Below are 14,481 nucleotides of genomic sequence, written 5' to 3' on the forward strand. Positions count from 1 at the left end.
GCATATACCTTTCCCCTATATTTCTTATTGAACAGTTTTAGTTTCATATGTTTGTGGTGTTTACTAGGTAAATCAACCTGTACATTCTCAGATGTTACTTTAATGTCGTAAGCATGGTTGGTCCAGTCAAACCAATTTTTGAAAGTTCACATTTTCTCATATCTTTTAACATGTTTAACATGAATAAAAATGTGATCAAGAATTTCATTTTCATGCATGATGCTTCATTTGATCAACATGTTTTCTTTTATGATTATATTTTGTTTTATCATACTCAGAGACTCGGGGGACCATAGGCAATGGCTTGGGGAAAATATAGTAGACTTGTATCAAGATGATCAACATTTCTGAAGTTTGGTTTTTGTCATAACCATAATGTTAAAAATGAAAGATGTAAGGGGTCAGATTCAAATACTATTGTGGAAAACTTCAAGGACCCCGGGAAGCACTTTAGTTCCGAACACTGCCATTGATGATGGAATACAACATCTTATCTATGTTAGCAGGGCAGCGTCCATTTTTCAGGCTTCTGAGTCCGATAATGATTTTGCTCTGTCGGACATTTGGGTGATAGAGTGCATTTTAAAGAATATCAAGGAAATATTTATACTACTGATTTCCCAAACCATTTATATCTATTAGCGGGATAAGCACACCCTATTCTTTGATGGAAATTTATTTTGATTGAAAACTTGAACAAGTAGAGATTCTTCCTCAGCCAATGTTATTACTTTCAGTATAAGGCACAGAGTCATGGAACTTGTTCAAGTTTTTTTTAGGACATTCGACATTACATCATTTTTTCTGGCACATGAGCTGTCATTAGCATAATTCTAAAATTGATATCTTTCCATTTTTCTGCTTCTTATGACATATAATAAAATCTATAGGACACTGGTTAGTGAATATCTTGTCTGTGAAAGATTAGCAACACATACAATGCTAAAGGGTGTCTGCTGTTGGGATGTTCTGTTCACGCTGTCATATCGGGAGACCTTCAACAGTATGTTTTGAGTTACCGTAAAACCTTGAATAAATGCCCAGAGGTTATTGATTTCGAATGGTGGATTTTTACAGACATTAATAGGTAGAATTGATGGTACCCGGTATTTCCACTCTTCAAAATGTCATGTGTAGCATGCAGGCATTTATTCACTGCGTTATGTTGCCAGTGTGGACATGGTTAAGCTGAGGATCACAGACAAATTGTTAGTTGGCAAAAATACCGCATTAAATATCATGTACATCAAACAAAAACAAGTTTAAAAACATGAACATGTTTAATCATGTGAGGATTAAAAAAACATACAACTTTACGAGTGTATCTAGGTCAGGTCTAGATAAACAGCAGTCTAAACAATCCGCTTTTAATGTTTGAAATACAGTGACAATGACATGGTTAAAATCTTAATTGCATGGTTAGAATTAGTTCCTGGTGCCTAAAGGACACATTAGAAATAAAAAAATGACATGTGAAATGAATTATTTATTGGACAGTATGATTTACAAAATAATCCTTATCAGTGAAAAGGAAGTGGACAACTATTTCAAGCCTGTGGTGAAAAGACATTTAACAAAGGCTGAAGATGGAGCAAGACTATAGTTCATGTTGGCGCACCTAAACATCTTTATGAGTGCCTGTGGCACACTGTAAACATGTTAAAGAAAATATGTTTCCTTCACTGTTTTGTTTTCTTCAGTAGTTGTGAACATGCAGTGTTAGAAATTGGCACTAGTCCTGTAGTCCTTGCCAGTCTGCCTAATAGTTAAGGTATCATAAGACTAGTGGAAATTTGCCATTTTTAATTGAGTGAGTGAGTGAGTTGGGTTTAATGCCCCTTTTAACAGTATTCCAGTTATATCGCGGCGTGTCAGCTTAATGTGGGAGGAAAGCCCGAAGTGAAGCAGGTCTCTGACGTTTACCACTTCGCTGAAACCCACGAGCACGTGTATGGTGCCGACAAACCTAAAAACATAATCGGGGCAAACCGGGATTCGAGCGCCATTTTTAAGGGTTTTGCTATATATTAACATTAATAGGACTAGTGGACTAAAAATGTTAGTTTCTACCGCTGACATGATGAAAATAGACAAATAAAAGTCACTCAAATATGATCATTTTGACTCTTTCAGTGGCCAGTTTGACATTTTCGCCATTATTCTAACTTCTTTTACTGGGGAGGGGAGGTCGGGTAGCCTAGTGGTTAAAGTGTTTGCTCGTCACGCCGAAGACCCTGGTTCAATTCCTGACATGGGTACAATGTGTGAAGCCCATTTCTGGTGTCCCCCACCGTGATATTGCTGGAATATTGCTAAAAGCGGTGTAAAACCATACTCATTCGTTCACTCAGTCCTAATCATTGGTAAGGAAGCAGTTAGTATCTTGCTTTTATTAACTGTCTGTTCCAACAGATCAGACTACAAGTAATAAAATGGGTCAATCATGTGAATGGCCGCATGGCATTATGTGTAGGTCATGTTAAGCATAATTTCCTGTTTCCAAAGAAACTGAAAGGTAAATATTTCCTAAACACTGAAACATTAGATGAAAGAAATCCGTATTAAGATCATGATGATGAGCTAACTGAACATTAAAGAGTTTCATAACCAGGCACATGTTATTCAAAGGAGGAAATATTTATTTTTGAGTTATTGCTATTTCCTGTTTCACTTAAAACAACACAAGTGGTCAGCATGGTCAGCATGGTCAGTGTTGCACTGCTGTTGTGTGTACATGTAGCTGTGGTTCCCATCACTAGTCCTTATTGTATATCAGCTGTTCTCTGTGTCACCATGTGGTCACTACTTTAGGTTGGATGATATATCTGACATACTGTTCAAAGCAGTGCAATTCACTCAGTCATCACATTGTTACAATTTAGATTGATAAATAAAGCATAGATTCTTTGATAATTATAAACCTTCCTTTTCATCATGATCATGCTCATCCTTCCTCTTCCCAAGGCAAGGGAGTTAACTGACCATGCTGACTACAGAAGTCCAGTTTCCATCCGTGGCTGGAATTTCATGCCTTGATTGAAGCGCCATCAGTGGCTATTATGAGTCATGTCCTTTCTGTCCCTCCTATTGACTATGTCAGAATCCACCTCTTATATCACCTGCATTTGCTTCAAACAAAATGACGGCGCCAAGTCATGATGATCTGATTAATAAACAAGATCTTTATTGTGATAAAACGGATCTTACCTCTCAAAGTGCATCAAATTGTCTGAGCGCCTTAATTATGCTTTTGTCCCTAATGTTAAAACGTTTCGGGCAACAAGTACCACAGGACCAAGCATGTTAACAGATCTGTAGTGATGTATGCCTGAGTGGCTTTACGACACAATGTTTGTGTTCTGTGTATGTCTGGCTTTCACATAATCAGGATCATCCTTGATTATTGAGGTTTTTTTGTCCATTTCAATTTGATTAATATTCATTAGACCTGGGACGAGTCCAAATTTACTACCCTGGTACCCAATCCCCTATTACCCGACCCCACCCGGGTACCTGCTGTAAGTCTCAAGAGGTAGGTACAAACTGTCCGATTGGGAAACGTTTGACCGTAGCTCGCTTCAAATGTGTTTAAATACATGTATGAAAAGATCTCGTGTATACAAGGAAGTTGGCTGAAGTTTTATTTTTATTCAAACCTATAAAAGTCAGAAGGAATGGGCTTAGTAGTCAGGAAGAACTGCGAACATTAGTGACTTGTAGTTTAAACATAGAGTTTTAGATACTTTTTGTCATTAAACAATATATCACGTGACTAACCACAGGTCCGGGTAGTCCTGTGGGTATTTGGGTCCTACTCAGTACCCACCCGACCGGGGTACCCAAGTAACCCGTCCCAGCCCTAATATTTATGATAATAGAATGGATATGAAACATTGGAAGGTCCAGGTTGACAGTCCTAACATCCCTCGTTTCTAACTCTGAAGTATCTCTAAGGTTCAGTTCAGAGTGGTCTCTAGTACCTCATACATGTCATTTAAAGTGATGAGAGATGATCGGTGGTCTAGCGGTCACTGTGCCCTGATGGCATGGCATGTTGCTCACACTATCGACCATTGGCTGTCTGTCTGGTCCTGTTCATTTACTTAGGCAACTATTACAACCCTTATCATTCATCTCCATCATTGTGCCTGTAATAGGTCCCCGCTGAAGGCTTACAAGTCGTGTCCTCATTGAAGTAATATTTTATCATGTTCATCAGTACTTAATACTATGGATAGTGATAAGTTTGGCTACATTTTGCAAGTCCTAACTCAGTGTGTAGATTTGATATCTACCTAATCATGCTGATATTGTTATTAAGGGAACTAGCAAGGGCATAGATTCCTGTCTGCTGTATAGGGTAGGGCTGGGACGAGTACAAATTTACTACCTGGGTAACTGACCCCCAAACCCTATCCAGGTATCCCATTCTGTTGTAAGCCTCAAGAGTTGGGCAGAAAATGTCGGATAGGGAACTGTACTTGAGTCCTGGCAAAAACTATTTTGATACACGTATAAAATCATGCATACCCGGTACACTGAAGTTGACTGAAGCTTCATCTTAACTCAAAAGTCAGAAGGAATGTGTGCATCGTCAGAGAGAAATGCAAACATTAGCCATTTGTAGTGTAACTATGAAGTTTCATTGTTTTTGTCATTAAATAATATATCATGTAACTAACCACAGGTCTGGGTAGTCTGGTGAGTACCCGGGTCCTACTCTGGACCAATCTGACCCAAATTAGTATAAGTCTAAGACCCACATTCTGGCGCCATGATATGAAACTGACATGGCATTAAACCCAACTCACTCACTCTCCACTTTGGGCTGACCTGCTGCATTGTGGAAATGTCTGCCTATGATATATAGGATTTACAACATTACAATTCAGAATGACTTAAAATCATAATAAATTCCTTTATAATTATAAACCTAGTCTGGTGAGTACCCGGGTCCTTCTCAGGACCCACCCGTGTCACCGAGTTACCCGTCCCAGCCTTAGTATAGAAGTTGTGATCTATCGGACCGTCATTCCGGCGATGTTTCTGACAGATCACGATCTGAAAAATACTATCATAAAAGTGCATCCCATGGATAAGCTGACCCCTTTCTACAGAATCTTTTTTCTGGTCCTCAAAATTCGGCTTATACGAGGTCATATACGGTATGATGATTCAATGTGAAACCTCATAACTACAGTAATAAAGTTTTGTGGCAATATTTTTTCAGATCCTGTGTGGGCGTCAATCAATCGGGGAGTGTTGATATGTGATGAGTGCTGTAGCGTACATCGCAGCCTGGGACGTCACATTTCACAAGTCAAGTCTCTCAAGAAGGGGCAGTGGAGCCCAACACAACATGCTGTAAGGATGTCCATTTCATGTTTCAGTTGTCAATTTCAATTTCCACATGTCAATTTCAAATTTGATTTTAAGCCTTCAAAGCTAATCTGAAGAAAAATGGATCATTAATTTCTGTGTTTCTTTTAATTTGTTCCACATTTTGACTCTTTTGGTTTTTTTGATGTTTCAAGGCAGTTGTGCTGAAATGAATTAATGTATTTGTTTTTTTTAATTAGAAAATTATAATGCACTATTCTTGTTCTGATTTGATGACGACTACATTCAGATTTAACATGTTCTATTCAGACAGAAGTCCAGTTCATGATTAATCCCTGAAGAAAGAACCCTGTGCATGTATTGTGTGTCTGACTAACTCTGACATGTAAATGACAGAAAGAATACAGTGATTTCCAGGCTGTTTTCATGTAATAATCAGTAGTAGTTGCAGGAGAGTTATCACGATCCCAGATAATAAATGAGAGCGAAAATTTGTTCGTCAAATGAGTTTTCAGAGCATTTCAATTTTATTGTTTTTTACCATTTCACCATTTCACAACCCAAACGTACATAATTAGAATTCTTATGTTAGTAATAAAAGCATATGTAAGTGATATAGAAATATTGCAAGGAAACATATTAACTGCTCTTTTGTTTGTGTTTCAGTTTCAATGTTATAATTTACAGGGATCTGATGATAGAACATGTGATGGCTTTACGTCCAATGTGTTCATGTAACTTAAACCTGATAGAATTACAAGTGCATTTAGGGCGGGGCCCTCTCGTCAGGAGTTGACATATTTATACACCCTGACTTGTGTCGTTTACTTACGTTATGTTAAGTGTGGTGAGTGGACCAATCCCTAATGTCAGCTCTTAGTTTTATTCTCAAATGTGAAATCATGAAGCACATTTTCATGTTACTAGTTACCATAGTCACCAAGTTTTCCTTATAAGGGCCTACCAATTTTGCTATGATTCATGAATGAGCTGATCATGTTGACCCTTAACTAAATGCTGAATGTTGAACTTTAAAAATAAATGAAACATAATGATTGAAAACATGCATTATTTAAACATCTGTCTGGTTGTATTTTTAGCAAAAAATATTTTGAGTGTTCTATATAAAACCACCAATTAACCTTCACAACTTTAACATTGTGTAACATATTTACAATGATTGAACATTTTTTAATTTTTCATATGCTGGAATAAAATAATGAGAGTAATCTTTTGAACAGAAAGATAAAACCTGGAAGAAATCTATGTCCACACTTAAGGAGTTTCCATGTGTGGCTTATAATTAATACAGTTGATGTTCATACAAGATACATATAGCCCACATAATACATAAGTGTACTGCTTCCTTCATGGGTTGGTAGGTTTTTATTGAACATGTTGAAATCATTGGCACGTCATTTCACCAGATGTTTTAAACTTTATACATGTTACACCCTTACATTGTGAGACTTAGGAGACACTTGTGTGCAGTCGGGGCCAAATGGTATTGATAATTGTTATTCATCATGTTCATAGGAGCAGTGTGATAGCCTAGTGATATAAAAAATGTTTGCTCGTCACGATGCAAGACTCCGGTTCCGTCTCTCACAAAGAGTACATAAGGAAATATCTTCACGATAGTTCTTAAAGAAAGAAGATTGTCTCTGTGGTCTAGTGGTAGAGAAGTTCTGTCTGGAGAGCGGAAGGACCGGTGTTTGATCCCCGGCTGCGTCATACCGAAAGACGTTAAAAGATGGTACTTATTGTTACCCTGTCTGGTGCTCGGCATAAAGGGGCTAAAACAAGGACTGGTCGGCTCGGAGTCAGTATACTCTGTCTGAGTGGGGTATTCATGTTAAACTGTGTCATGGTATCTCAGTGTGCTAGCACTAGTACAAACAGCTGCCCACGCATGTGCATGCAAGTCGGTATATAAGTGGAATAATCTTGGACGCAACGTTAAACCCCATTTCACCTCATCTCAAAGAAAGAAAGGGAAGAACAAGAAGTCTGCTCACCCCATACTACAACTGAATGTAATTGGAACCACAACAGAATTGTTTTCACCGAATCAGCAGAAATGCTTCACATGAAATACCTGGTATTGGCTTAGAACTTGTAGAATTTAATTTGAACTTGTTTGCTTCAAATTTAATCGGCAAGTTACCTAGCTCAATATTGAATACACAGTATATTTACCTCCACTCTACTGCACATAGCAATAGCCTGAAAATAATTGCAATTATGTAAGCCCTTAGGATACCTTCAACACTTACAAAACTGGCCCAGACTAGCTGGCTAGAGCTAATTTCCACCCCAGGACTTTAATATTTACTTGACAGCATTGACATAATTTGCTCATTTCTAGGCCTGGAATTACGATCAATCATTGCTTTTCCCCAGATGGTGTATCAGCTTGCAAAGCAGGGAGCCAACAATATATGGGAACATGCACTGTTGGACCCATCACAGAACAAACATGGCCGTCGGAAACCTAACCCCCGAGAACCATTACAGTAAGATCAGTTGCAAATCTTTCCCTTTAGATTTCGGAGAGCCATTACATTAAAGTCAGTTAAAATTCGATCCCCTATTCAATCATTATATTGAGATCAGTTACAAGTTGTTCCCTATTCAATCATTATAATAAGACCAGTTACAAATGGTTCCCTGTGCGATCATTATGATAAGACCGTTACAAATGTTCCCCTTTTTCGATCATTATTATAAGACTGGTTACAAATGTTTCCCTGTGCGATCATTATTATAAGACTGTTACAAATGTTCCCCTTGTTCGATCATTATAATAAGACTGTTACAAATGTTCCCCTTGTTCGATCATTATGATAAGACCAGTTACAAATGTTCCCCTTGTTTGATCATTATAATAAGACCAGTTACAAATGTTCCCCTTGTTCGATCATTATAATAAGACTGTTACAAATGTTCCCCTTGTTCGATCATTATAATAAGACCGTTACAAATGTTCCCCTTGTTCGATCATTATGATAAGACCAGTTACAAATGTTCCCCTTGTTCGATCATTATTCTAAGACTGTTAGAAATGTTCCCCTTGTTTGATCATTATAATAAGACTGTTACAAATGTTCCCCTTGTTTGATCATTATAATAAGACTGTTACAAATGTTCCCCTTGTTCGATCATTATAATAAGACCGTTACAAATGTTCCCCTTGTTCGATCATTATGATAAGACCGTTACAAATGTTCCCCTTGTTCGATCATTATTCTAAGACTGTTAGAAATGTTCCCCTTGTTCGATCATTATTCTAAGACTGTTACAAATGTTCCCCTTGTTCGATCATTATTATAAGACTGTTACAAATGTTCCCCTTGTTCGATCATTATAATAAGACCAGTTACAAATGTTCCCCTTGTTCGATCATTATGATAAGACCAGTTACAAATGTTCCCCTTGTTCGATTATTATAATAAGACCAGTTACAAATGTTCCCCTTGTTCGAGCATTATTATAAGACTGTTACAAATGTTCCCCTTGTTCAATCATTATAATAAGACCAGTTACAAATGTTCCCCTTGTTTGATCATTATAATAAGACTGGTTACAAATTTTCCCCTTGTTCGATCATTATAATAAGACCGTTACAAATGTTTCCCTGTGCGATCATTATTATAAGACTGTTACAAATGTTCCCCTTGTTCGATCATTATAATAAGACTGTTACAAATGTTCCCCTTGTTCGATCATTATGATAAGACCAGTTACAAATGTTCCCCTTGTTTGATCATTATAATAAGACCAGTTACAAATGTTCCCCTTGTTCGATCATTATAATAAGACTGTTACAAATGTTCCCCTTGTTCGATCATTATAATAAGACCGTTACAAATGTTCCCCTTGTTCGATCATTATGATAAGACCAGTTACAAATGTTCCCCTTGTTCGATCATTATTCTAAGACTGTTAGAAATGTTCCCCTTGTTCGATCATTATGATAAGACCAGTTACAAATGTTCCCCTTGTTCGATCATTATAATAAGACCAGTTACAAATGTTCCCCTTGTTCGATCATTATGATAAGACCAGTTACAAATGTTCCCCTTGTTCGATCATTATTATAAGACTGTTACAAATGTTTCCCTATTCGATCATTATTCTAAGACTGTTACAAATGTTCCCCTTGTTCGATTATTATAATAAGACCAGTTACAAATGTTCCCCTTGTTCGAGCATTATTATAAGACTGTTACAAATGTTCCCCTTGTTCGATCATTATAATAAGACCAGTTACAAATGTTCCCCTTGTTTGATCATTATAATAAGACTGGTTACAAATGTTCCCCTTGTTCGATCATTATAATAAGACCGTTACAAATGTTCCCCTTGTTCGAGCATTATTATAAGACTGTTACAAATGTTCCCCTTGTTCGATCATTTTAATAAGACCAGTTACAAATGTTCCCCTTGTTCGATCATTATAATAAGACCAGTTACAAATGTTCCCCTTGTTCGATCATTATAATAAGACCAGTTACAAATGTTTCCCTATTCGATCATTATGATCAGACCGTTACAAATGTTCCCCTTGTTCGATCATTATAATAAGACCAGTTACAAATGTTCCCCTTGTTCGATCATTATAATAAGACTGTTACAAATGTTCCCCTTGTTCGATCATTATAATAAGACCAGTTACAAATGTTTCCCTATTCGATCATTATAATAAGACTGTTACAAATGTTCCCCTTGTTCGATCATTATAATAAGACCAGTTACAAATGTTCCCCTTGTTCGATCATTATAATAAGACTGTTACAAATGTTCCCCTTGTTCGATCATTATAATAAGACCAGTTACAAATGTTCCCCTTGTTCAATCATTATGATAAGACCAGTTACAAATGTTCCCCTTGTTCGATCATTATGATAAGACCAGCTACAAATGTTTCCCTATTCGATCATTATAATAAGACTAGTTACAAATGTTCCCCTTGTTTAATCATTATAATAAGACCAGTTACAAATGTTCCCCTTGTTTAATCATTATAATAAGACCAGTTACAAATGTTCCCCTTGTTTGATCATTATAATAAGACTGTTACAAATGTTCCCCTTGTTCGATCATTATAATAAGACCAGTTACAAATGTTCCCCTTGTTCGATCATTATAATAAGACCGTTACAAATGTTCCCCTTGTTTGATCATTATAATAAGACCGTTACAAATGTTCCCCTTGTTCGATCATTATAATAAGACCGTTACAAATGTTCCCCTTGTTTAATCATTATAATAAGACCAGTTACAAATGTTCCCCTTGTTCGATCATTATAATAAGACCGTTACAAATGTTCCCCTTGTTCGATCATTATAATAAGACCGTTACAAATGTTCCCCTTGTTTGATCATTATAATAAGACCAGTTACAAATGTTCCCCTTGTTCGATTATTATAATAAGACTGTTACAAATGTTCCCCTTGTTTGATCATTATAATAAGACCGTTACAAATGTTCCCCTTGTTCGATCATTATAATAAGACCGTTACAAATGTTCCCCTTGTTCGATCATTATAATAAGACTGTTACAAATGTTCCCCTTGTTCGATCATTATAATAAGACCAGTTACAAATGTTTCCCTATTCGATCATTATAATAAGACTGTTACAAATGTTCCCCTTGTTCGATCATTATAATAAGACCAGTTACAAATGTTCCCCTTGTTTGATCATTATAATAAGACCAGTTACAAATGTTTCCCTATTCGATCATTATAATAAGACCAGTTACAAATGTTCCCCTTGTTTGATCATTATAATAAGACCAGTTACAAATGTTCCCCTTGTTTGATCATTATAATAAGACTGTTACAAATGTTCCCCTTGTTCGATCATTATAATAAGACCAGTTACAAATGTTCCCCTTGTTCGAGCATTATAACAAGACTGTTACAAATGTTCCCCTTGTTCGATCATTATAATAAGACCAGTTACAAATGTTTCCCTATTCGATCATTATAACAAGACCGTTACAAATGTTCCCCTTGTTCGATCATTATAATAAGACCAGTTACAAATGTTCCCCTTGTTCGAGCATTATCATAAGACCGTTACAAATGTTCCCCTTGTTCAATCATTATAATAAGACCAGTAACAAATGTTCCCCTTGTTCATGTTGTTCAATCATTATAATAAGACCAGTTACAAATGTTCCCCTTGTTCGATCATTATTATAAGACTGTTACAAATGTTCCCCTTGTTCGATCATTATAACAAGACTGTTACAAATGTTCCCCTTGTTCGATCATTATAATAAGACTGTTACAAATGTTCCCCTTGTTCGATCATTATAATAAGACTAGTTACAAATGTTCCCCTTGTTCGATCATTATAATGAGACCAGTTACAAATGTTTCCCTATTTGATCATTATAATAAGACCAGTTACAAATGTTCCCCTTGTTCGATCATTATAATAAGACCAGTTACAAATGTTCCCCTTGTTCGATCATTATAATAAGACCAGTTACAAATGTTCCCCTTGTTCGATCATTAAAATAAGGCCAGTTACAAATGTTTCCCTGTGCGATCATTATAATAAGACTGTTACAAATGTTCCCCTTGTTCGATCATTATGATAAGACCAGTTACAAATGTTTCCCTATTCGATCATTATAATAAGACTGTTACAAATGTTCCCCTTGTTCGATCATTATAATAAGACCAGTTACAAATGTTCCCCTTGTTTGATCATTATTCTAAGACTGTTACAAATGTTCCCCTTGTTCGATCATTATAATAAGACCAGTTACAAATGTTCCCCTTGTTTGATCATTATAATAAGACCAGTTACAAATGTTCCCCTTGTTTGATCATTATAATAAGACTGTTACAAATGTTCCCCTTGTTCGATCATTATTATAAGACTGTTACAAATGTTCCCCTTGTTCGAATTTCTTCTTGTGAATGTGGATTCCAGGTGCTAATGAATTCGTTTGTTTTAATTGCAGCCCCAACAAATCTGACTTCATTCGTGCCAAATACCAGTTCTTGTCATTTGTTAACAAGCATAAAGACAGCGACATCAGCTCCATAGATGATGTCAGCAAGGTAAGGTTTTCTTCAGGCAGTGACACATGCCTGTAATGGCTGTTCTGAGGCAGACGTCTTTTGTTGTGCTACAACATGTGCATACAATACAACACAATGTATCATTGAGCACACCTGACTAACATTTTCAAGATGAAAAAAAAGTCTGTCAAAAATCTGTTCATTTTTAAAAAAAAATTCTTTTCGTAATTTTCTTGAAAAGTGTAACAAGCCAGTTTGACATAAGGGAGATAATCATTGTTTCAAGGGAAATAATTCCCTGCTAGTTTTCCATTTTGTTTTTTGGTGTTTCAATAAACATCAAGCACCAGGCTAACTTTACATCTGCATGTTATTTTCTCCCATGAGTCAAGAAAGAACCCTGCTAAAATGGCTATTGAATACCACAGTCTAAACCTGACCTACATGATTTGCGCTCTTTTATTTATTGGTGATTGGAATGTTTTTATATATTGTGTCAGAAAATTGTAAGTCATTCATTGAAAGTATGAGGCTTGTGAGAAATAGAACCTGCCAGAGAGTTGACATGGTACATCTTTATTTGATTCTCAGACGGTTTTTTTTCATTTTCAGGAGTTGCATTCGAGTGTTCGAACAAATAATGTGGAGACGTGTCTCAGACTGTTATCTAAAGGAGCAGATCCCAACTATTTTCATATGGTATGTACCTGACAGCTCTATTTTAAAACCATCTGAAGGTGCACAGCTGGTTTAAGGCGCAGCAATTGCTGTGCAGAGTAGTGTCCCTTAGTTTGACCAGCTCGAAGGGTCATGGGTTCGCATCCAAGATCCCAACTGATGATGATGCTATGGTACTCATTTGGGATTGGGTTGACTATTTATTTACGACTGAAGATCGATTGAGAGCAGGCACACCAGCAACTCAACATAGGCTATGCACCACCAACAAACACGGTCTCAAATGGCATCATCTCATATGGCATTCAAAAGTCTTTGTCTTATTACAATACAGAATACCAGAAACCATCTGCCATATTGGTATCATCTTCCCGAAGCAAGGGAGATAAGTGGCTATTAAAGTCCAGTTTTCACCCTTTCCAAACTAGGCTTGAATTATGGAGTAACATTTTGGCTGGACTACCGGTTCATAAAATTCGTTGAGGATTTCGATTGCAGGATATTTGCAAAGCATTACACATGGTGTCAACTTGGTGTCAACAGATGATCAAGGTGGTCATGTGATTTGATGCACTTGCATAGTAAGGCCAGTTTTATCACAATATAGATTTTCATTTTCGGTCAGATTGTCTTGACTGGGCATCACCTTTTTGTTTGAAGCAATTTCAAGTGATATAAGAGATGGAATCTTGATTGGTCAACAGGAGGGACATAGAAGGGACATAAATCATTCCGATCGAGCCCAGAAATTCCAGCGTAGTTTGGCAAGGGTGGAAACTGGACTTTTACAGTCAGTTAAACAATGACCTGATACAAATGTTGTTCTAAATAAGTGTATTTAACACTGACTAACACACACTCTAAGAAGGGCTAGTGCAGATTATTAAACTCCCACATCCCGGCCCAGACTGTACTCATGGTACTTGTGGTCAGAGCTAACCTGGACGAGGTTTGTGTGAGGAGGTTTGTGTGTTGAGGTTTGTGTGATGAGGTTTGTGTGTTGATCTTTGTGTGTTGAGGTTTGTGTGATGAGGTTTGTGTGTTGATCTTTGTGTGTTGAGGTTTGTGTGTTGAGGTTTGTGTGTTGAGGTTTATGTGTTGAGGTTTGTGTGTTGAGGTTTGTGTGTTGAGGTTTGTGTGATGAGGTTTGTGTGTTGATCTTTGTGTGTTGAGGTTTGTGTGTTGAGGTTTGTGTGATGAGGTTTGTGTGTTGATCTTTGTGTGTTGAGGTTTGTGTGATGAGGTTTGTGTGTTGATCTTTGTGTGTTGAGGTTTGTGTGTTGGGGTTTGTGTGTTGAGGTTTATGTGTTTGCATGGACTTGCCGTGACACAGCTGGAATACTGCAGCATTCACTGTCTAGGTTTCCTACTTGGATTCCATATAGTTTAATCAAGTTGAATAGGAACCTGTTGTCT

General features: G+C 36.9%; 1 protein-coding gene across 3 annotated transcripts in view; it reads left to right on the top strand.

Moving 5' to 3' along the window:
• Positions 1-14,481, top strand: part of LOC139456384 (ARF GTPase-activating protein GIT2-like) — a 53,443-nt gene that overhangs the window by 710 nt on the left and 38,252 nt on the right. For all 3 annotated transcript variants that reach the window (XM_071238047.1, XM_071238049.1, XM_071238048.1), the window contains exons 2-5: positions 5,231-5,364; positions 7,744-7,856; positions 12,327-12,426; positions 13,000-13,086. In XM_071238047.1, coding sequence (XP_071094148.1) covers positions 5,231-5,364; positions 7,744-7,856; positions 12,327-12,426; positions 13,000-13,086 — 434 coding nt within the window. The remainder of the gene's footprint in view (positions 1-5,230; positions 5,365-7,743; positions 7,857-12,326; positions 12,427-12,999; positions 13,087-14,481) is intronic.

Source organism: Haliotis cracherodii, unplaced genomic scaffold (assembly GCF_022045235.1).
Source record: "Haliotis cracherodii isolate W230 unplaced genomic scaffold, xgHalCrac1.p SCAF_11, whole genome shotgun sequence".
Classification (NCBI taxonomy): Eukaryota; Metazoa; Mollusca; class Gastropoda; order Lepetellida; family Haliotidae; genus Haliotis; species Haliotis cracherodii.